The 24327-nt window shown below is 45.7% G+C and overlaps 1 protein-coding gene across 2 annotated transcripts in view; it reads right to left on the reverse strand.

The window, feature by feature from the left end:
* The window catches only part of SORCS2 (sortilin related VPS10 domain containing receptor 2), a 165846-nt gene extending 142445 nt beyond the window's left edge, over positions 1–23401 (reverse strand). For both annotated transcript variants that reach the window (XM_066623901.1, XM_066623900.1), the window contains exon 1: positions 22970–23401. In XM_066623901.1, coding sequence (XP_066479998.1) covers positions 22970–23254 — 285 coding nt within the window. In that variant the 5' untranslated portion in view covers positions 23255–23401. The remainder of the gene's footprint in view (positions 1–22969) is intronic.
* Between the last annotated feature and the right edge of the window lie 926 nt (positions 23402–24327).

Here is a 24327-nt window from a genome sequence, read left to right on the forward strand (position 1 = left end):
GTGGGGGGAAAATAGCAGGGAGGATTATGGCATTTATGCTCATCTTAGGAGCTCCTGGAAGCATCTGGTTGGCCACTGTAGGAAACTGGCCTTGATAGATCTTTGATCTTTTTATAATTCTAAAGATTTGTATAGTGCTTCACATGTATTAGCTTAATGTAATCCTTACATCAACCCTGTAAAGAAAATAAGTATTATAATTCCAATATTGCTGTTGATGAAGTTGGCTACGAGGGGCAGTTTGCCTCCAACCATCTAGTGATGTCATGACAAAGGCAAGATTCAAACCAGGAAGTCCCATTCTCTTAGTGCAGCCATTTTCAACCAGTGTGCCATGGTACACTGGTGTTCCGCAAGTGGCCCACAGGTGTGCCACAAGAATTTGGGGGAAGGTCATTTATCAGTAAGGCCAATGGGGGATGTGAGTCCCCCACTGGCAGCATGGTGTACCTTGTCAATTGTTAAAAGCCTGACTGTGTACCTTGACAATTTTAGTGCCCTGTCAGTGTGAAAAAGATTGAAAATTGCTGTCTTAGTCTCTATGTTACAATAGCTCTCAATGAAGAGGAACCATTTTAGGACTATTCTGTGGAACTTGTGCAGGAAAGCTTCCTTGTGGATAGTGCTGTGCACCAAAAGTGAAGGTCTTCAATATATACTCTTGACATCTGTTTTAACTTCTGTAAAACACAGACAGACATGTTCTAGTTTCCATTGTCAAGATTTTTGCCGCTCCTTATACAAAAGTCCCATCCTGCATATCTGCTTCTGAAATGTCAACCAATTCAATTTAATATTGTTACTCCACAAAGAACCTTACAAGTTATATTCATTTCAGTAAATGGGAAAAACAAGCCCAGAAAGTGATTTTTGTTCCAATATCTAGGAACAACTCTTTTCTCTTTGAATTTAGGTAGCAATAGCCCTACTGTCTTTGGGCAAAAAGTTCTCTGTAAAGTTATTTTTTTCCAGAGACACCTGTTGTTGGCAAAGATACTTCCTTGCCAACATGTGTATATCTTTTTTTTAACTTCATGTAAAGTAGATGGTAAGCAAATGGTTAAGTATTTTGAATAATTTTTAAATGATGGTGCCTGAATGTGTTTTCATAGGAAAATATCATTATCTGGTTTAGTGTCAACATTATAGAGAAACAGCACAGATAAGTTAGTAATAAAACACAGTATAAAGGACCATTAAAAATATATTAACACAGAAGTAGCAATATAACATCCCATATGCCAATTCCTTCCTTATCAGCCACCAAGCAGATTTTTTTTTCCAAAGATGGTTCTTATACAAAGTACACTGCTGAACAGAACTTTGCAAACTGCATCCTTTCCTGTCTCAGTCACACCTGACTATGGCTTCCTATGCATTGTTTGTATGTAACATGTTCTATATGGAGCTGCCCTTGAAGAACATTCACAAACCACCATTGGTGCAGAAAACCACTGCACTATTCTTGACTTGCACCAGGTGGCAGGAAAATGTTACCCTGCTAGTACATCAATCACACTTGCTTTTGGTCAATTTCTAGTTACAATTTAAGATCCTGGTCATTACCTTTAAACCCTGGCTTAGCACCAGGGGAGTATCTAAAGCAGGGGTGTCAAACATGCAGCCTGCAGAAACTTTTTATCCGGCCCTCAGGCTCTCAGCTGCTGAGTAGTGCTGAGGTGTTACTACTAAAAGGGCAGCCCCCACGAAAATTGGGGTCTTCCATACCTTGAAATATGATCAAGATTTACTTGAAATACCTTGAAATATGATCAAGATGAAGGTTTCCTGAGGGCTCTGGGGGATTTCCCGACTGCCAAGACTGGCGTCTCATCTGAGGCCCTGGTTGACCTCTGGAATGGGGAAATGACCAGGGCAGTGGATGAGATTGCTCCAGAGCGACCTCTGCCACGTCGCAGACTCGGAGCGGCTCCCTGGTTCACTGAGGAGCTGCAAATGATGAAGCGGCAGGGCAGGCGTCTAGAGCGACGGTGGCAGAAAACTCGGGATGAATTGGATCGGACACGGAGTAGAGCCCATTACAGAGCCTATTCCGTGGCGGTGGTAGCAGCGAAGAGATCGTTCTTCTCTGCTACCATTGCGTCTGCTGACAACCGTCCGGCAGAGCTGTTCCGTGTGGTGCGGGGCCTCCTCCTTCAGGTCCCCCCAGTAGACCAGGAGGAATACACGGTCAGCCGCTGTGACGTGTTTGCGCAACATTTTGCAGATAAAATCGATCGTATTCGTCACAACTTGGATGCCACATTGACAGTGTCTGACGATGTTCCCTTGGCAACTGCTTGTCCTGTGTTGTGGGATTCTTTTCAGCTTGTACAGCCTGAGGATGTGGACAGACTCCTTTGGAGTGTGAGGCCATCTGCCTGCCTGCTCAACCCTTGCCCAGCTTGGTTGATAAGAGCTGCCCGGGGTGGGCTGGCTGAGTGGACAGGGAGGGTGGTCAACTCTTCCTTGATGGAGGGGACGTTACCACTTGCTTTGAAATGGGCAGTGGTTCGCCCCCTCCTGAAGAAGCCCTCCCTGGATTCCACTGTGTTGGATAACTACCGGCCAGTCTCCAACATCCCGTTTCTGGGCAAGGTAATTGAGCGGGTGGTGGCGTCCCAACTCCAGAGGGTCTTGGATGAAGCGGATTATCTGGATCCTTTTCAATCTGGCTTCAGGCCGGGCTTTGGGACGGAAACCGCCTTGGTCGCCTTGGTGGATGACCTACGCCGGGGACTGGACAGGGGGAGTGCGTCCCTGTTGGTCCTGCTGGACCTCTCAGTGGCTTTCGATACCATCGACCATGGTATCCTTCTGGGCCGATTGGCCGAGTTGGGAGCTGGAGGCACTGTTTTGCAGTGGTTCCGCTCCTACTTGGAGGGTCGGTCCCAGATGGTGGTGCTGGGGGATTCCTGTTCAACACCCTGGCCCTTGAGGTGCTGGGTGCCACAGGGCTCAATTCCGTCCCCCATGCTATTTAACATCTACATGAAACTGCTGGGAGAGGTCATCCGGGGCTTTGGAGTGGGGTGCCATCAATATGCCGATGACACCCAGCTCTATCTCTCCTTTTCTCCAGACTCCAGGGTGGCGGTTGAGGGCCTGGAGTGCTGTCTGGAGGCAGTGAGGATCTGGATGGGGGCTAACAAGCTGAAATTAAATCCAGATAAGACAGAGGCTCTCCTGGTTCGGAAATCCTCGATGCAGGTGCTGGACTATCGGCTTGCGCTGAATGGGGTTGCACTCCCTCTGAAGGAGCAGGTCCGCAGCTTGGGGGTCCACCTGGACTCGCAGCTGCTCCTGGATTCCCAGGTGGTGGCTGTGGCTGGGGGGCCTTCGCTCAGTTTCGGCTGGTGCGCCAGCTGCGACCGTACTTGGATCGTGCTGACCTGGCCACGGTGATCCATGCCTCGGTGACATCGAGATTAGATTACTGTAACGCGCTCTATGTGGGGCTGCCCTTGAAGGCGGTTCGGAAACTGCAACTAGTGCAGAATGCGGCGGCCCGTGTGGTTACTGGAGGTAGGCGGTTCGACTCTGTCAGTCCGCTTCTCCAGCGACTGCACTGGCTGCCCATTCGTTTCCGGGCCCAATTCAAGGTGCTGGTATTGACCTTTAAAGCCCTATACTGCTCTGGGCCAGGGTATCTTAGAGATCGCCTACTCCCATACAATCCGGCTCGTCCTCTTAGGTCAGCCCTTTTTACAAGTGCCACCGCCTAGGGAGGTACGTGGGGCGGCTGCAAGAAATAGGGCCTTCTCAGTAGTGGCACCAACGCTATGGAACTCCCTTCCCCTTGACTTAAGAATGGCTCCCTCTCTTGAGACCTTTCGGTGAGGCCTGAAGACCCTTCTGTTTAAACAAGCCTTCTGAGTTCTCGGCCTTTTAACATCTTTTAATATTTTTTACAGGCCTGATTCTTTTATGACTTGCTGCTGTTCTATGATCTTTTTACCTATTTTTACTCTGACTGCTGTTTTTTTATGATGTGTTAATATGTTTTTCTTGTTTTTTAAATTATGTTTTTAATATGTTGTAAGCCACCTTGAGTCCCTTCGGGGAGAAAGGCGGGGTAAAAATAAAGTTGTTGTTATTATTATTATTATTATTATTATTATTATTTACGTGTTTTCTCTTCTCTCACTTGAAGTTAATGAATTCCTAAGTGAAGAAAAGTGCTAATTTTTGGTTATGAGTTGTTTAATGACATCACTTCCTGCCTAACGACATCACTTCCAGCCCTCAGCAAGCATCAAGAATGCCATTCAGCCCTCAGTATGAAACGAGTTTGACACCCCCGATCTAAAGAATTATCTCTTCTGACATGAAACAGACCATTTCATGAGGTCTTCTGGAGGGTGCCTCCTCCACATTCTACCACCAACAGAAGTTTGATGGTGATAACAAGGTAGATTAACTCAAACTCTCTACTGGCGGAGATGGGGGCCTCTTTCCCATCACTGTGATGACAGCTGTTCAAGCATGCTGTTCTGTTCTTTGCTTTCCCATGATACTTGCTAGCAGCTGACTGGCAGGGGAAGAACTAAAAGATCTATCTATGATCTACCACCATTTCAAGCTAAGGGGACCAGGTAGAGGGGCCGTCTGGGAAAAACCAACCCTCCCACGAGAGCACAGAGCCCCATGGCTCAGATTTAAAATCAAACTGCAGCAACTACAAATGCCCAGCAGAGGAAACTGGGATGTTACTCAAGAGAAACCATACAAAGTCCCCAATGGGTTGCTAAAATACCCAATGGCTTGGAATGAAGAGTAAACAAAACACAGCTAATTCCCTAAACAGATCTAGCTAGAAACACAGTACCTATTGCTAACTACGTACGTTGTCCCAGGAATTCCAATTCCTGCCCTTACTGGAGAGTAAATGGGCATGCTTTGTGCAAACCAGCACTAGATTTCATGGCAGAAATACACACAGGCATCCCTGATTTAAGTATCCTAGGCTTGATGTCACAGTTCACAGTGGACAGAACCCACCTGCCATTCTATCTCACCTCTTTGCCTAGACAGACTGGTTTGGTCATTTAATTGGTAGGCTGTAGGAGGCTTGACTATGTCACACAACAAAGAGGACTAAATCCCCATCAACACACTGGTTAACTGAAAATGGCACTTTCAAACAAAGAACCGAGATGCTGCAGGAGCATGTCCTGGCAGCTTTAAGCTGTTGAATGAGCACAGAAACTTCTGGGGGATTCTTGAAATATTACATACTCTGGCATAATTCTCATCATGAATGTTAAGGCCAGAGGCAAAATAGAGTGCTTCCACCATTAACCCCAGAACTCCCCAAAAGTTACTTTTCCTGCTCCACAAGACTACATATCTGTTTTTGTGAGACAGTCCAAAACTCCCAATTGGCAGACAAGTAGTGTGAGAGGAGGGGGGAGTTTCAAGGGGAGAAAAAAATCAGCTGCCAGCCATCAAAGGAAGGGTTAATGCACTCTTCCCCCACATTTGTTTCCCCTTCAAAGCTCCCAGTCCTGAAGTCTCTGTGAAAAATGGTCCTTGGAACTTCATGACATGTGTCTTACTATAACACATGGTTAAGAAGTAACATTTTTGAACTCTTCGCAGTCAACTTGCCTAGAAGACTGTCTGGAATTTGAGGAGAAGGCTCTGCCTGAGATAATTTATAATCCCACTGTTTCCCCAATCCCTTTAAAGTTTCTCATCATCCCCCTACACACAGCTGTTTCAAAGTCTTGACAGCTACCATTGTAGCCACTTTCCCTCCGCGCCCCTTACTTTACAGCAGCTGTGCCCTGGGGGAGGCCAGCTCCTTGGTGCCAACTGCTTTGGAGCTGGCACTCACTTTCTGTCTCTCCCCCCCCCCTTCCATGTTAGACGGGTTTAGATTTCTCATGTCTGTTGTTTTTGGACGACTGAACTACATTTGTGCTATGCATATGTTAGATTGCTTAGTTAGCTGACAGCAGTGTTTGCTCACTTAAATTCAGATTCCTTCCAGCAAAACAAAGTTTAAATTGTCCCTATTGTGAAAGTATCTCTTCCTGTTTAGAATCTGGGCTGCAAGTATTTGAACCACTGCCCAGGTAGGGGAGTCTTTGTTGCTCCACTAAGGGATCATTTAGGGAAAACAAGGAACTAAAACGATTCCCCTGATCAACTGCTACCTTCATGCCAGACTTCTGGCTACCATTCTCCTTCCAGTGGAACATTTTCTCTTCCCTGATTCTGAAACTTAGCTCAGAGTCTACAGAAAAGCAGTTCTGTGTAGGGAAAAAAATCAAACTCATGTGTAAGTAATTACACGCAATGCCAGAGCATCAATCCCCAGCCTTTGCACTTTTTCCAATACAGGCACATACTTGCTGTGTAGAAAACTCAACATGGACACAGTGGTCCAAAATGGGTTAATTAACAACTCAATGAGGCTGGCTCCAGGGCTTCAGTGAATGCTTTCACTTTTCACCCTTCTTCACTTTCAAGAGTAGTATTTTAACATACTCTTAACATTTACTCTTTATCATACTCCTGAAACACAGTGTTCAATCCATCAGCAGCACCAACACTGACCCAAGACCACCTGGTGCTTGAGGCACTATGCCAAATGCTGCTTCCCCTTACTTGATGATGTGCCAGTCTCTGCTCCTCCCATTCTCCAATGTTCTAGCTCAGCACTCTCCTCCTCTCCACATTTTCTCTTCCTCTCTGTCCTGTTATTCCTTTTCCAGCCAGGGAGGAGAAGCAGAGAAAGCAAGCAGGCAGACAGAGATGGGCACCCCACACACACACACCAATTTGCTACCCGAGCAACAGTTGGCCTCATGGATGGGCCAGCCTTGAGAGTCAGTGTGCTAGAGCAGTTAGTGCTGGACTCGAAGTGGGGAGATCCAGTTCAAAACCCGATTCACCATGGGTGATCTTGAACCAATAGCTCTCCATCTCACTCTAACCTAACCCATGAGGTTGTTGTGAGATCTTTGGCAGAAGTACAGGATGAAAATATTAATATTACTAACATTATGAGTCCCAAAACAAAATGTTGGTGTAAGCAGACCTTCCTCTGAGTAAGTCCCACTGGACTAAATGGGGTTTACTTCAGAGTGTGCGTGCCTTGGATCAGGCTGATAGGCTGCTGGGATGAGTGGAAGTCTTCTACATGGAACAGTCACCCTTACCTTCTGGTTGCTCCCCAATCCCACCCCAGCTTTACATCTGCCCTCCTATCTTTCAAACTGCAGTTCTTCCAAATAACTGAAAGTTCTTTCCCAGCACCCACCTGCAGCAGGAAGAGAAACACCACCCTAGGAATTGTCTTTATGGGGGGGGGTCCCCATATCCATGGATCCCTCATCTGTGGATTGGGTTCATGGCTCCCACCCCCGCATGCCCGGAGCCAAGGGAACCTCTGCTCTCCTTGCCTCCAGAGGGTCATCTGAGCCCAGCAGAGGCCACAGACGTCTGTCTGCAGCCTCTGCCAAGCTCAGACAGAGCCTCAGAGCAAAAAACACGTCTTCCCGTTTTTCAGGAAAACTGGAAGTTTATAATGCCTTATAAGGCACTGGGAGGCATTTGTCCATATCTGCGATTTCAGTTAACCATGGGGATTGTTGGAATGGAACCCCCTGCAGATACGGGGACACATCTATATATTCTTTCCTTTGAACCTTTAGAGTCCCTAGAAAGCAAAGCTTTTCCAGTATTTTTGCACTCTTTGGTTGCTTTTCTTTGGAATGATTCAAACATCTGGATTTCAGGAAGTAGGCAGAAACCTATATCTTCTGTGGATGGTCCTGTTTTGACTACAATCTTATCAGCATGGGAATGGAGACTTAAAAAATAGGTGATAACCCTTCAAAGATAGATTGCATTATTAATTTTTCAGAGGATTCATATACAGCCTGCAAAATATACAAAAACTGACTACAAAACTCGATACAGAAGCTGCTATGATACTTCCAACAACAGTGATCCATAAGTAAATTGAGAGTGCCACAGTACTGTACTGTACTGTTTTAGCTCCAAGCTACTTTCCTTGAACCAATTACTAGTTTTCTAGTGGGAATTTTTTTACTCAGTATGTACTATTTTTCACCACCTGACCCATTAATCCTTTTTCTTTGAAGTAAAAAGCATGCGTGTGTGCTATTTTGCCACACGGATGAACCAGAGAAATCTCGATAACCTTGCCAGGAAAAAAACAAAAGGGAATTGAAAGGCCCCTACAGAGGAAGGCGTCTGAATGTACAGTGACAAGATTGGTGCCTATTTTTTTTAACTTCGCCCATCATCTAAGTAGTAGAAAAAGCCAGATTAAAATTTGAAAAGATAATGAAATCAGTAATTCATCCCAAAAGCAGCAACAGCTCTTTTTGATTCCTTCTATTTTAATAAAGCATTAATATAATAATCATCAGAAGGCTTAGCAAAGAGTTCTGATGAATTAGACCAAAGGTCCATCTATTTAGGCATCCCATTTCCACCAGTGACTAGCCCAGGAGTGGCCAACCTTTCAACTTTAGGGCTCCTGGACCTTTAGCAATTGTGTTGAAGAGGGAATTTCAGCAGCTGCAGCTGCCCCTCCTCCCCACAATTGTTAGTCTATGAGCCCTAAAATTGAAAGGTTGTTGGCCACCTCTAATATAGAGAAAGGCTTCAAGCAGCAGGTCTCACCTTATCACTGGAATCTATTTGGGCTTCCCTTGAAGTACTTCACAAAGTACTTCACAGCATTCACTACACCATCGGCTACAAGATGTAGTGATAGCCACTAGCTTAGACAGCTTTAAAATGGGAATAAACATAGAGCACAAGTCCATCAGCAGCTACTAATCATGACAAATGCTTGCTACCTCCAGATTCAGAGGCAGTATGAAAGTCAATACCATTTGCTGGAGAATAACAGTGGAAAGGGGTATGTTTTCAGCCCCTGCTTGTGGGTTTCTTAAGGGCATCTGGATGGCCACTGTAGGCAGCAGAAAACTGAACTACAGTGGCCTTTGGTTTTATCCAGTAGGGCTTTTCTTATGGTTCTGGGGTTTCTTTTTTGAAGACTGAGACTAAGAGTGTACATACTGAAGATACTATTCGAAGTCCAAGTCCATCTTCGGGAGAAGAAAAAGCAAAAAGCCCCATCCGGTGACATCTGAAATGGATTCTCTTAAACTGTTATTTGCCTCCAAAGCTAGTCATTTTCTTTTTAGCCTGTTTCTTAATAATTCTTCACGTGGCATTTCTCTTTCACTGCTGCTATACACTGGAGTTGGTGCTCGTTGGAAGCTATCCACCAAGAGCATAAAACATATTACCTGGTTAGGCACCACCAATTCATACCCCATCAATCTGTACGTGAAGAGAATTCTGCCCCAGCAAGCATTACTTGAGTTGCTTGTACTAAATTTCATTTGCCATTTTGTTGTACAGTACATTGTAACTTAATAATTAACCCAAAAGTCTCAAAGTACTTCAAACTAAGCTGATCTAAGAAGTTGCAGAGAAACCTCAATACTGATCTTCAAATGCAGCACGAAAGTCCAATTCTTTAAGCCACTTATTGATGTAGCTCTTATTTTGACTATTTTGCTTAAGCAGTAACCCAAAGACACGTCTGCATCTCTTATATTTTCAGGAGAGACAGATAAGCATGCTGCAGCATGGACCACTTTTCATCTCTGGAACCTCCTCTGAGGATTCACAGAAGTCAGAGCCAGAGAGCTAACTTGCCAGATGGATGTTGCCCAAATCAGCAAATAAACCTATGCATTTTTCATTCTCTCTCTTCAGCAACTGGACAATCTAAATGGATACACAACAAAAATATATACTGTACATCTATTACAGTAACAGATTGCCAAAAGCATGTTTTAAAGTTACCCATTCCCTATTCAAAATAAGTGTTTCTCATTTATTTATTGCTGTTCAGCCAAAAGTGGCTCCCAATTAAAAGGCACTATATGTTTAAAAGTCATTGTATGTTCCCAAAGCCATTGTATGTTCCAAACTTTTCCATGCAAGAGGGAAAAGGTTGGAAACTTAACTGTATCCTCAATTGCAAGAGATCAGCAGAGAGACCCTAAAATATACAATATTTTACAATATTCTGGCAATTGAGGATACAGTCCAGCTTCCAGATTTTTTCTCCTGCAGAAGGATAAGGACACAACAGACTCAAGAGTCTCAAAGTCTGACTGGTGGTAAAAAAATAAATGATGATGTGATTTACAGTTACAAACCCTCAACAGAATAAGAACATAGGAACAGCCCCACTGGATCATGATAGAGCTGATACCCTTTAGCTGGTAAAGAGATGTATGGAACCTTGGATGAGCAGGCACACAAAACTGCATACACCAGCAGAGTTATTTGAATGCAGTGGTTATATTTCAGAGCAAGGGTTATCACAAGTAGAATAATCAGTAAACGTTCCTAGTCAGCATGATGAGCAGTCAGTCCATAAACAACAAATCCAAATCAGCTTTCCAAGATACACAGTCAAAGTTCATTCCATGGTCAGTAACATGTACATACTCACATCCAGCCTCCCACGTTACTGGCAGCAGTTCCATAGTCTCCTACTGCTGCACTGGAGGCTCAACAGACCAAACATTAAGTAGTTGGAGTGGCCAATCAGTGTAGGCTATGCCACACCCAGGGTGTGGCAGTCACAGGTGTTTGCTGATCCTGCTGACTCCAGCAACCTGCACCTGTTCCTGAACCACCTTGTTGGCTGTGTTTCTGTCTTACCCAGAACACAGACCTGACAGATCAGGCCATAGGCCCATCTAGTCCAACTTCCTATATCTCACAGCGGCCCACCAAATGCCCCAGGGAGCACACCAGAGACCTGCATCCTGGTGCCCTCCCTTGCATCTGGCATTCTGAATAGCCCATTTCTAAAATCAGGAGGTTGCACATACATATCATGGCTTGGAACCGATAATGGATTTTTCCTCCAGAAACTTGTCCAATCTCCTTTTAAAGGCATCCAGGCCAGATGCCATCACCACATCCTGCAGCAAGGAGTTCCACAGACTGACCACGCACTGAGTAAATAAATATTTTCTTTTGTCTGTCCTAAACCTCCCAACACTCAATTTGAGAGGATGTCCCCTGGTTCTGGAGTTATGCGAGAGTGTAAAGAGCATCTCTATCCACTTTATCCTTCTCATGCATAATTTTGTATGTCTCAATCATTTCCCCCCTCAGGTGCCTCTTTTCTAGGCTGAAGAGGCCCAAATGCCATAGCCTTTCCTCATAAGGAAGGTGCACAAGCCCAGTAATCACCTTAATCGCTATCTTTTGCACCTTTTCCATTTCCACTATGTCCTTTTTGAGATGTGGAGACCAGAACTGGACACAATACTCCAGGTGTGGCCTTACCATTGATTTGTACAACGGCATTATAATATCAGCCGTTTTGTTCTCAATACCCTTCCTAATGATCCCAAGCATAGAATTGGCCTTCTTTACTGCCGCTGCACATTGGGTTGACACTTTCATCGACCTGTCCACCACCACTCCAAGATATCTCTCCTGATCTGTCTCAGCTCAGAACCCATTAGCCTATATGTGAAGTTTTGATTTTTTGCCCCAATGTGCATGACTTTACACTTACTTACATTGAAACACATCTGCCATTTTGCTGCCCATTCTGCCGGTTTGGAGAGATCCTTCTAGAGCTCCTCACAATCACATTTGGTCTTTACCAAACTCGGAAAAGTTTGGTGTTGTCTGCAAACTTTGCCACCTCACTGCTCACCACTGTCTCGAGGTCATTTATGAAGAGGTTGAAAAGCACCGGTCCCAGGACAGATCCTTGGGGCACACTGCTTTTCACCTCTCTCCATTGTGAAAATTGCCCATTGACACCCACTCTCTGTTTCCTAGTCTTCAGCCAGATCTCAGTCCAGGAGAGGACCTGCCCTCTAATTCCCTGACTGTGGAGATTTTTCAGTAGCCTTTGGTGAGGGACCGTGTTGAACGCCTTCTGAAAGTACAGATATATAATGTCCACGGGTTCTCCTGCATCCACATGCCTGTTGACCTTTACAAAGAATTCTAAAAGTTTTGTGAGGCAAGACTTACCCTTACAGAAGCCATGCTGATTCTCCCTCAGCAAGGCTTGTTCGTCTATGTGTTTTGAGATTCTATCTTTGATGAGACATTCCACCATCTTACCTGGTATAGATGTTAGGCTGACCGGCCTATAGTTTCCCGGGTCCCCCCTCTTTCCCTTTTTAAAGATTGGTATGACATTTGCTATCCTCCAATCTTCTGGCACCTTGGCCGTTTTGAGGGACAAGTTGCATATTTTAGTCAAGAGATCAGCAACTTCATTCTTTAATTCCTTAATAACTCTTGGGTGGATGCCATCCAGGCCCGGTGACTTATTGATCTTTAATTTATCAATGAGGTCTGAAACATCTTCTCTTTCAACCTCTATCTGACTTGGCCTGGTAATTTAACCCACAGAGATTCTATGGTGGAGTCGGACCCACCTTCAATCTCTACTTTGCTGGATTCTATCCCTTCCTTAACATAAACAGCCACCCCACCTTGAACACGCCCCTCCCTGTCCCTCCTGTAAAGTTTATAGCTCAGGATTGCGGTATCCCACTGATTTTCCGCATTCCACCAGGGTTCCATTATGCCCACTATGTCAATGTTTTCCCTATTCACCAGACATTCCAGTTCTCCCATCTTTGCTCGGAGACTTCAGGCATTTGCATAAAAGCATGGAATGCCCCAGGATGGGCTGCTTATTAGCTCCTTTGTCCCCGCATCCTCTCATTGTGCCAAACCGTCTATCACATCCCATCATGCTACCATTCCCAATTTCTTCACCTACTCTGCCTTTACCTTGTTGTTCTCTAACCTCCCCATCCTCGTCCAATAGGGATGAGGAGTACCGAACTGGATGCCCCTCGGCTCCTGTCGGCTTTCCCCCAGGGATCAGTTTCAAAGCTGCTCTGCCACCTTTTTAATGTTATGCGCCAGCAGTCTGGTTCCATTCTGGTTCAAGTGAAGCCTGTCCCTCTTATACAGGCCCCACTTGTCCCAAAACGTTTCCCAGTGCCTAACGAATCTAAACCCCTCCTCCCTACACCACCATCTCATCCACGCATTGAGACCCCTGATCTCCGCCTGCCTAGCTGGCCCTGCGCGTGGAACAGGTAGCACTTCAGAGAACGCTACCTTTGAGGTCCTGGCTTTCAGCTTCCTACCTAATAGCCTAAATTTGGCCTCCAGGACCTCCCGGCTACACTTGGCCAAATCATTGGTGCCAACGTGCACCACAACCACTACCTCCTTCCCAGCACTGTCTACCAGCCTGTCTAGACGAGAAGTGATGTCTGCAACCTTCGCACCAGGCAGGCAAGTCGCCATGCGGTCCTCACATCCGTCGCAAACCCACCTCTCTATGTTTCTAATAATCGAATCCCCCACTACAAGAAGCCCCCAACCCTCCTCCTGCCGAGGAGTATCCTGAGTGCGTTCGGATACGGGCCAATCCCCTGGAGAAGGGGTCCCCCCTAGGGGATTGTTTCCCTCCTCTCCAGGATGATGTCCTCCAGCCCTGAGACTTCCCACCTGGGCAGCTGAGGAGCTGCACGCCTGAGGTTGGGACAAAGCCTGATCGTCCCCAAAGTCTCCCCACGGTCCTTCTCTGCCTGCCTCTGCTTCTCCAGGTAGGCCACCAAGGCTTCAAGGGAGCGGACATGTTCCCCGAGTCCCTGGAGCTCCTTGCAGCGAGGACACACCCATGACTTATGCCCCAGAGGCATATAGTCATACACATGGCACTCGATGCAAAACACTGGATAGCCCCCACCCTGCTGCTGGATTCTTCTGAATTTGTCCGTGTACCTTTAAAGATGCACGCAGATGCCAATTACTAGACTCGAGTGGCTTCCTTCTCCCGAGATCTATCAGTAGCTGTGCTTCTGCAACATCAGGGGGGGAAAAAAACCACAAAAGAAATGGGATATCTGTTCTGTAAAAGATGAAAGTACTCTGCAGCATTTCTTCCAAACGGTTCTTGTCGAAGAGAAGCAGTGGGGAACAAGGTATGATGAACAGTTCAGAAGGTCTGGCTAATCAAAGCTGACTTGCAACAGAGGAAGGTAATATCTGTTTAGTGAGGTACTGATCTGACGGTGAGGGGGGGTGCTAATCAGGACAGGACGTGGGGTGGACTGCAAAAGCTATTGGAAATACGTTCAGATACAAACCCTGTGAACAGCTAATGCAGACAGAGCTTTATTAAACAGTAAGCACACAGCATGTCAGCAACATCCAGTGCAACCTTTCTGTCAAAATCTAAACTCAATGTTTCACTAATGATTTTTAAATATGCCCCAAGAAAACAAAACACTAAATTCCAAAGAGTCTGGAGATCTCACAAAAAAGACATCACAGATCTTTTTTTTTTTTTTAAGTCAAAATAGGGCAGGGGCAACCAAATCCTCTTGGAGGGCCAGTGGTGTGCCTGTCTGCCCATCCCACCTGCTACACTGTCAGCGTTTGTTCTCAAAACATATGAATCGGGTCCCTGTGTAAGTACTGCATAACGGAGCTCAACTGTTCTGTATCATTACACACTAAAGGGGGTTAGGGAAGATGGATTTTAAGCCAAGTCAGAGGAGAATTCAGAGGCTAGTAAAGTTCACTTCTTCTCTGGGCAGGGGGTTTAACATGCCTCACAAGTTCATTTCTAAGCCTCGCTGAGAACAACTTTGACAATATCCCCAAGAAAACAGGTGTCTGGATCTGGATGTTCAAAACCTAGGAACAGTTCACAGGTTACTTAAGTCACATCTTCCTGTTTTCCAACTAGGCTCATAATCTCTTTTGCAATTCCTTTGGGGGGGGGGCTGGTAGAGGTGAGAAAGAGATGTTTAAAAAAAGAAGGGAGCAGGTTTTAAGTTTTATTCCCTCCACTCCCATTTGATTCAGTCAGGACCAGCTCTGTGATTAAGGTGAAAAAGAACCACCACACCAGCATATAAGCCCTGGGTGAGTGACAGGGAGGTTCAAAGGAAGAAAAATAAGCTACTCAATCTGCCCACAACAGTCAATCCTCAAGGGCCAGCTGCAGGTCAAAGAACAGAAGGAACTCACCTGAGCATACCAAGGATCTACCTTGCACAGTATTCTGTTTCCAATGATATTCAGCTAGATGCCTTTCAGAAACTTACAACAAGTAGGGCATGAAGACAGAAGCCTTACCCTGTCTGCCCTACCATATATATCCGATTTCAGATATATATGGTATATTATGTCTGGAATTCTATTTAACTGACATGGCTAATAGCCAATGAAAAAAAAGTCTAATCCTTTTTAATATCATCTGCACATTTTTTTCTGTGGGACTATGGCTAAGAGATCATCATTTGGTTTCTTCCCCCTTCCCCAACACTCACCCCAAGGAACATCACCAGAACCCCTCCTCCTCCTTGTCAGGATACCTCCACTTCCAAATTTAACTCTGGAAGCCTTGTCCCAAAGTACCAGTCACCTCTTGGTGTAAGTGGGACAAATATCTTGAGAGGTGATGAATTTAGAGGCTGCTTCTATAAAAAGGCAGTTCCATGATAATCACAAAGGAGAACTCACATGAAGATAGATGGAGGTTGATAGTGTTTGAAAAATATGGAACTGGCGCTGTATCAAAACTTTATAAAAATGTGAAGTACAGGATGTCTGTGATAATTAGCAACAATAAGGAGCATATGCTCCCTATCTGAACAAATCAACTTCATACTGCTGTAGTAAAAGAAGAGCATTAGCGCAAACTAAGTCCTTTAGATACCTTGTGTGATTTTCATTACCATACAAGCCAACAACCAGAGAAACTTAATTCAACTTCAAAACAAAAATATGCATTTTAAATTCAATTACATGTTTATAGAACACAGTGTAGGAAACTATGCAACTCTGATTTATTTAAATACAAGATATTAAACAAGTCACAATTTTGATCACCTCCCCACAGAGAAGGACAGAACATGGAGTCAACTCACCTGGGGGACAAGAAGCTAGAAGAGGTCTTGCTGGTATTGTGGGAAGACTAGGGGGGAAAAGCTCCCAGCACAGAAAAATCCTTCCGCCACCTTCATATCACTCATTCACCCCCAAATTCAGCTCCCCTGTGCATCTGATCTACATGACTATGAAGAAACATGACATGACTACGTTGATATGGGGGGATTATTGCACTGACCAACCTCTTTTCCTTTCCAGCAGTCTCCCTCTATTCTCAGCTGTACCTTCAATTTCTGGCTTCCTGCCTTCCGCTTAGATGTGGGTGGGTGAAATCTGGATCATGCCCAGAGTTCTTTCAAGGCTGTTGTCTGAGAAGCCAACAAGCTGGTAGAGCTACATGACTACGCTGATTTCATACTGAGGCTGCCAGCCCACTCAAGAACTATGCTGCTGCCCTCCGCCTTCACAATTCCAACACAAAAGAACACAAGGATCATCCCAGAGAAAAGATACCAAGGAGAACCACAACACCAACTTTAGAAGCTTTTACTGAAAAATCCGTAACGCTTCATGAAGTTCAAACCAAGGCAATGTCTCCTTAGGTATTATATTTCAAAAAACTATGCAGCATCATGAGTGAGTGCACTTTGCTACAAGTCAAATGCTAAAACAGTACACGGTTTTTCCTTGGTCTAACACAGTGGTTCCCAACCCTTGGTCTGGGAGACTTTGAGAAGTGGTTCAAAAGGTCTCAGAAAAAAAAAAAAACATCACCTTCAAACACTTCCAGCCTATCACTAAGTGACCGCTCCCCCACAGACTACCAAAGAGTGGAGAATGGACCATCCACAGCCAGCAGCAAAAGCAGCAACCCAGAAATATTCTCTATAAATAATAAATATCTAATAAAATCTTTGCTAATTACAAATTTAATTCTATTGTACAGGGTGGGGTTGCATGTGGTTCACAACAATTCCAATTTTTGGTTCAGTAGTCCACAGGCTTCTAAAGATTGGGAATCACTGGTCTAATACAATTAATAAGTTAAAGGTATAAATATTTATGCCCGTCTTCCTTCAACATTTTTAATAATAATAATAATAATAATAATAATAATAATAATAATACAGGTATTTATATACCGCCTTTCTTGGTCTTTATTCAAGACTTTATTCAAGGCGGTTTACATAGGCAGGTTATTTAAATCCCTGTAGGGATTTTTACAATTGAAAGAAGGTTCTATCTTCCAAGAATCACAACATTCAGATGTTTCTTTCTGATCCTTACCCTTCAACATTTTAATTATTGTACAGGTACTATAATTTAAATGACTTTTTCTCTTTGCTTTCAGTGCAAGTGAGAAGCGAGAAAAGGAAGTCCTAAGTGTGGGGTTTGGAATCAGAGTGTCTATCCCTTAAACACACGCATGTTATCAGATAACAATTATAGGGGTGAAAAGGTTAATTAACCTATGTGTATTAGATAAAGGTTTTATTGCAACACTTCTGAAAGGCCTTTCAATCAACATTTAGAGGTGAACCAAGGGCTGGTATAGAACTTAATTTTAGGAGCAAAGGTTATGCAAGACTAGACACCACCAAAGGATTCTTCTCAAGCATTTTAGGAAGCTAACGGCACAGGCAGAGATCACACAACAGGACAATTAGACAAATTAGCCTTAAAACAACTACCACCACTTGTTATTCAAGAAAAGGCTGGCAAGAACAACCCAGTATTGAAACTTGCCCCTTGAGACTACATCAGCTGTTTTTCCAAAATATATCCATGAATATATGGAAAGAGCCATATCTTCCATGTCTATTCCAGGTAAAGAGTCACAGATTAGGACACCACTTTCAAGTTTTCCTCTGGGTAGGCAGTCTTTCATTAAAGAGGAATTCAGACGAATACAGTGGTTACTCACAAGCAGATCTACTCCAGCGTAGGCTGCTTGGAATAGCTGTCTGGCATGCCTGTCTGGGAAGAGATATACTTATAAGTCCCAGCATGCAATTCTTGGATTTTATTTTTGATACAGAGTCCCACAGAATCCTACTCTGGAGGGTTCCCTGACCCTGATGGAGACACCAAGCAAGTTGAGGGTATGATTTGAATGCAGGAGATGCCACGCATGTAGGAGTGCTGAACTCTTCCCACCTAAGGCTCTGCTCCACAGCCACCTCACCTCGGGCTGCTTTTTTTCCAGCTGGGCTCCTTCTGGTATCACAGTCCAGGAATGGGGTGAAGAGACTTGGTTCAGCATCTCTTGCTTTTACCCCTTTCATGCTTTAAATTGTACCCCACCATACCAGCTATTTGATTAGATTTGCATTTGACAAAGCACAAATCTGCAGCAGCAGGCACATAGCATTTGATTCTCTTTGTCCCTGGGTGTACAGAAATGTTGGACTGCTCCCCCACATGGTATAACAGGCTGTAATTAGCTGCAAACCAATATACTTGAATTGATATTCACGTTTCGTTTTAGATTCAAATTTGTTCAGGTAATAGTATTGTATTGGCAACCTTCAGTCTCGAAAGACTATGGTATCGCGCTCTGAAAGGTGGTTCTGGCACAGCGTCTAGTGTGGCTGAAAAGGCCAATCCGGGAGTGACAATCCCTTCCACACCGGGAGCAAGTGCAGTCTGTCCCTGGTCTGTCTCCAGGGTAATACATGGTTCACAAAACAGAGAACTGCATTTGAATCAATTATCTGCAATGACTCAAAGGCAGGTTTACTCGGAAGTAAGTTCAACTGAATTCAAGGGATCTTACTCCCTGATAAGTCCATTTAGGATCACAGCCTGAATTTTATTTCTAAGATTGCAATTCTATCTACATTTACCTGGCAGTATCCCTACTGGTTATAATGAGACTTCTGAGTAGACATGCATAGGATTGGGCTGTCAGTGATTTAGCTGCCTCACTTTAAAAAAAAAAATCAATCTACCTGAACCGAAGAGAAACAAAGAATGGCAAATTATACTAAAAAAATGAACAACAAACAAACAGTGTGTACCAATACTGCAAACATATCCAGAGTTCCAGAACCAGTGGCCCACAATTTGGTTTAGGCAATTCAATTCACACTTACCTGGGAGTAAGCCCCATTGCCTAATGGGATTTACTTCTGAGTAGACAGGCATAGGATTGGGCTCTTAGTTTGTTAATTTATACATCACCTTTGCCCCAAAGCACACTTGAGGCAGCATACATCCAAAGCAGACGATAATTAAGATGAACGGACAGCAACAGACACACACACTGCAGAATAAAACAAGCTCCAGACAGACCATCTTAAGAATCTAAAAGCTCACTAAACAATATATGGTACACCCTGCCTTATGATGCCAATCCATTCCAGAGACACCACTGTATTAAGAAAATATTGTAATGTGAACCCAATAACGCACTGTATTTTGGCCATTCATTCCCTCATAAGTTGAAGTTTCTGCCACAGAACAAGCTATTTCCCTTTCTAAAAGGAGATTTTAAAAGGGTGTCTACTACTATCTTTAGGGGCTGTGGCTATCTGTTTACACAATGTTCCAATTATACAACACAAATTACAAGGTTCTATCCTTTCCTCAATACACACAACCACAACTTTAAAAAATGCTGCTGTTGGCTGAGACACTACCTAGAAGTCCGGCATTTGCATCAGCATTTGCAGTGTCCTTCCACATGCACAGCCAAGATGTTAAAAACACTGCAGTTGGCTGAAACGCTACCAAACACTTGTATTTACATAGCTGATTGGCTTATCTATCACTCATGAGGTCCTGTTGGCAGCAATGGTCAGCCCATCGGAAAGTGAATCACTTATTGTATAATGACCCTTATTTTGCTCCCAAAATACCACTGTAACATGTTTTGATTGGAAAGTGAACTCACTATAAAATGGGGGGGGGGGCCCACTGTAGTCTTAACTGTTCTTCAGAATAGAGGCAGCAGAGGGAACAGGCATATTTCTCTAGGGAGGCCACTCAATAGCTTGAGCACCACATCAGAGAAGGTCCTGTCCCTCATGGGACACCTCCCACACACCACAGATGGTAGGGGAATTGAAGAAAGAGAAGCTCCATAGAGAAGCAAAGCTCATGGACAAGTTTTTACAGGAGAACACAGTTCCTGAGATTACTTTCAAAGACCTGAAGGCCTTGGGACCAAGATAAAATCAGCACTTTGATTCACATCATCCTTCAAGTACCCTTCAAGTGCCAACCTGCTGTTTCAGGGGGACTGCATTGAGAACACACAGTGTGCCTCCTCTAATGTCATCAGATCCCCAAACCAACACCGTTTCTACATTGTATGAAGCTTGCTCCCACATATATTCCAAAACTGCCCCCAAACAGCAGTTCAGTAATTTCTTAGCCTCCCCAAGATAAGAAGACAGAAACGAAAGCGAGAGTTGGATATTCTCAGCATACTAATGACACCCACAGACCAAAACTCCAGATGATTTCACCCAGTAATTTCACATACATGCTAAAAAGCTAGTCGGATAACAAGGGCAACATCAGGCCCTCTTCAGACAAGCTTAGAGAGCCAACTCACTAAGAGCACCATCTTCCCAATGCCCCCCAGAAACAGTGGCATACATTCAAATTCATTCATTCATTCATTCATTCATTCAAGTAATATGACCCAGTGGGAGTCCCCCAAAGATAATGAATATGCATCAGTGTTTAAACACAGTTGATTTCCATGTAAATGCACCAATTCTTCCAAAAGGAGACCTCTTGGTTAAATTACATCTACTCTGTGCTTTCTCAGAGAGTTCAGAGCAGCTTCAGCTAGGTGTTCAAGTCCACATCCAACAATAAGAACAATGCATTGGAGCAGGGTGGGATCCTTCCTTAAAGTCGGATTTGATGTCTCTCATTGTCCAAACATCTCGCAGATGCTTTGGTGCCTGCCTACAGAAGCAAGCTGCTCGTCCAAACTACAGGAAACACCAGATCCTTCTCTCCCCCATCCCAGTCCCTCAAGCATTGCCATTTATTTCTCTAAAATGTGAATTTCTAACCAGCAAAGAAACCAGCCCCTGGGGGCTGGGGATAAGAATAGGCCCTCAGTTTGGCTGTACTTGTTCTAAGAGGTGGCTACTAAACAGCCACCAGGTAGATGGGACTTGTCAGCCTGGGAAGGCAGCTCATCTGAGAGAAGGAAAACTCTGATCCCAAACCTCTACTGCCTTGTGGCTACATCCAGTGATGGAAAAGGCTTCAGGAGTCAACCTCGAGGCAAAATCCGGAGCTGGAGTCCCTGAGGCAGTTCATGGCTGAACACAGTCACATTCTGGCAACTCCTGCGACGCCGCTGGAACCAACCGTATTGGCCTCTGCCTTTCCACTGGACCATTTCAGTGACATGGAGAGAGGGGATTTGCTGCATGGGTAACAGCCTATCCTCCATACCTACTTTACCCAGGCTTCGCGCACTGGAGAGGACACTCTGTTCCAGAACCACCATTCAGAGCGTGACACCATAGTCTTCCAAGACTGAAGGATGCCAACAAACCAGCAAGGCATTTCTTTAGCCTGTGGGAGCTCGCAAAGTGACCTCATGCCTCCTACCTAAAAAGCAGAATACTTCTCAAAGTGAGCTAGGAAGAAGGCATTTGTAAGGCAGTGTGGCAAGCATTTCAACCACTGACAGAGGGAACCAATGTATTTCTACAGCTGCAAGCCCTAAAGCAGTGTCTCTCAACATCTGTCCTCTACTATACCACTTCACATGGTCCACCTCTTTGAACTAAAACCAGAAGTAACTGGTGATGAGATAATTGCTAGTTACTTCTGGGTTGGGAGGCCAGATGCAACACAACAAACACCAGGTAGGCTCAGGGTGGATGAGAAGCCTTTTTCGAAAACATGGAAAAGCATGCTTTGGAGCCTCCTACCACTGTTTGTTGTGTCACATTCCTGGTCTCTCTGCCAGGCAGCAGGGGTCCATCAAGTATCACCAGACACCAACTCTGTACCACTGGTGGTGCCCATACCACTGGTTGAGAAACACTGTCCTAAAGCATCCCAATGTGGATGGGGAGAAGGGAGAAGAGAAGAGAGTCTTCCATTTGAGTCCCATAACCAACTGTGGGGCTCATGATGTTTTCTTATGGGAGCAATGGGCCAGAACCCAATTTATTCCAATAAAAGGCATTCATTCCTCTGGCTTGACACCATCCTCAGAATCCGTGGGCACCTTCAGGACTGACTCATTTGTTGTGCCACCTCGCTAGACAAGCGGAGGAGTCTGCTACCAACACATCACCAGGGCCTATGGATAGGTGTTTTGAAACTGGTGTCATTCACCTTACTCAGGAGTAAGCCCATTGTGTTTGGTAAGGCTTAGGCTGCACTCCTACCCTACTCACCGGAAACACACACCTCTAGTAACTGGAAGGGATCCCTCTAGAAGAGCAGCACTAGAGCAAGCAGTGCTCAGTGTTAACTCCTGTCTTCCAAGGCCGTTCAGAGAGAATCAGGGCATTCCCAAGTCATCCTTTTGAGAGGGTCGCCCCTTCCCCCAACCCACATTACAGCTGCAATCCTGTCCACACTTTTCTGGGAGTAAGTCTCACTGACTAGAATCAGTGAGACTAGATTCTAAACTAGAATGGGACTTACTTCTGAGTAGACAGGCATAGGATTGGGCTCTAAGGCTGCACTCCTAGCCACACTTTCCCAGGAGTAAGCCCCCTTGACTATAATGGGACTTACTTCTGAGTAGACAGGCATAGGATTGGGCTCTAAGGCTGCACTCCTAGCCACACTTTCCCAGTAGTAAGCCCCCTTGACTATAATGGGACTTACTTCTGAGTAGACATGCATGGGGGTGGCTCCAAGGCTGCAATCCTAGCCACACATTCCTGGGAGTAAGCTCCATTGACTATAACGGGCCTTACTTCCGAGTAGACATGCCTAGGATCGGGTTCTGCGGAAGCCCACGCCACGGGGGGGGGAGGCTGAGCTGCGGGGCACTTACGCTGCTGTTCTCGCCCGTCCAGTGCACCATCGCCTGGTTGTGCGCCGCGTCCCCCTTGAGCACGAAGGAAGTGCTGAGCAGCGAGGCCGCCGCTGCCGGAGCTCCCGCGGCGCGCTCCCGCAGGCCCGCCGCCTCCTCCTCCCGCGGGCTGCTCCTTCTCCGGCGGCTCACCCAGTCTTGGGGGCGCGCCGCGCAGCAGACCCCCGCCGCCAGCCCCAGCAGCAGCAGCAGCGAGGCGACGGGGCTGAAGCCCCTGCTCGCCCTCCCGGCAGCCGCCGGCGCCATGCTCGGCCTCTGCTGGTGCCGCTCCGGTCCGCCCGCCGACAGCCGAGGCAGGGATGCGGGTCTGGCAGGAGGAGGAGGAGGAGGGAGACAGGCTGAGTCCGCGGTGGGGGCGCGTCGCGTTGTAGCGCTGCGTGGGAACCAACGTGCGCGGACTTCCACGCCCAGCAGAGGAGCAGCGCCACCCTCTGCCGGCTGCGAACCGGAGACCTTCCCTTCTCGGGGGAGGGGGGGAGGCGGCGGCGGCGGGTGCCTCGCGGAGCTTTCGAGACGCGGCCGGATCTAGGCGCTGCTCGCCTTGTGCAGGCGACAGGCAGAAGTCCCCGCCCCGCAGACGCTCCCTGCTGTCACCACCCCGGCTCCACTCCAGCAGCCTCACAAACTCCTCGGGGCTGCCCAGCAGTGGCAACTGCGGACCCGGCGGAGGCTTTGCAAGCAGGAAAATGCCTTGCACCAGGTCCGGCCAGGCTGCATTTGCCTGCCCTACTGAATAACAGCCCAGTCCTATGCGTGTCTACTCAGAAGCAAGTCCCATTAGTGCCAAGGGGGCTTACTCCCAGGAAAGTACGGGTAGCCGCATTTACCTGGGACTAAGCCCCATTGGCTATAATGGGATTGACTTTTGAGTAGACATGCATAGGATTGGGGTCTAAGGCCACAGTCCTATTCACACTTGCCTGGGAGTAAGCCCCATTGACTATAATGGGATTTACGTTTGAGTAGATATGCATAGGCATGGGTTCTAAGGCCACAATCCTTACCTGCGAGTAAGCCCCATTGACTATAATGGGACTTATTCTGAGCTGACATGCATAGGATTGGGCTTCAAGGCATATATCTGGGAGTAAGCTCCATTGACTATAATGAGACTTAGTCCTGAGTAGATATGCAAAGGCTTGAGCTCTAACTCGGTCTGGCGCAGCACTTTGGCAATCATACCAACAGAATAATAGCTGCTGTTCTGAATGAGTAATAATAACCCACTCTTGGAACATTCAATAGAGCCCAGCTATCAGTTGAATAGGATTATGTGGCAAATACAGACAGCCAGCATCAAAAGGGAGCACATGAGAGTT

This window comes from Tiliqua scincoides, chromosome 4 (genome assembly GCF_035046505.1).
Source record: "Tiliqua scincoides isolate rTilSci1 chromosome 4, rTilSci1.hap2, whole genome shotgun sequence".
In the NCBI taxonomy this organism is placed as follows: Eukaryota; Metazoa; Chordata; class Lepidosauria; order Squamata; family Scincidae; genus Tiliqua; species Tiliqua scincoides.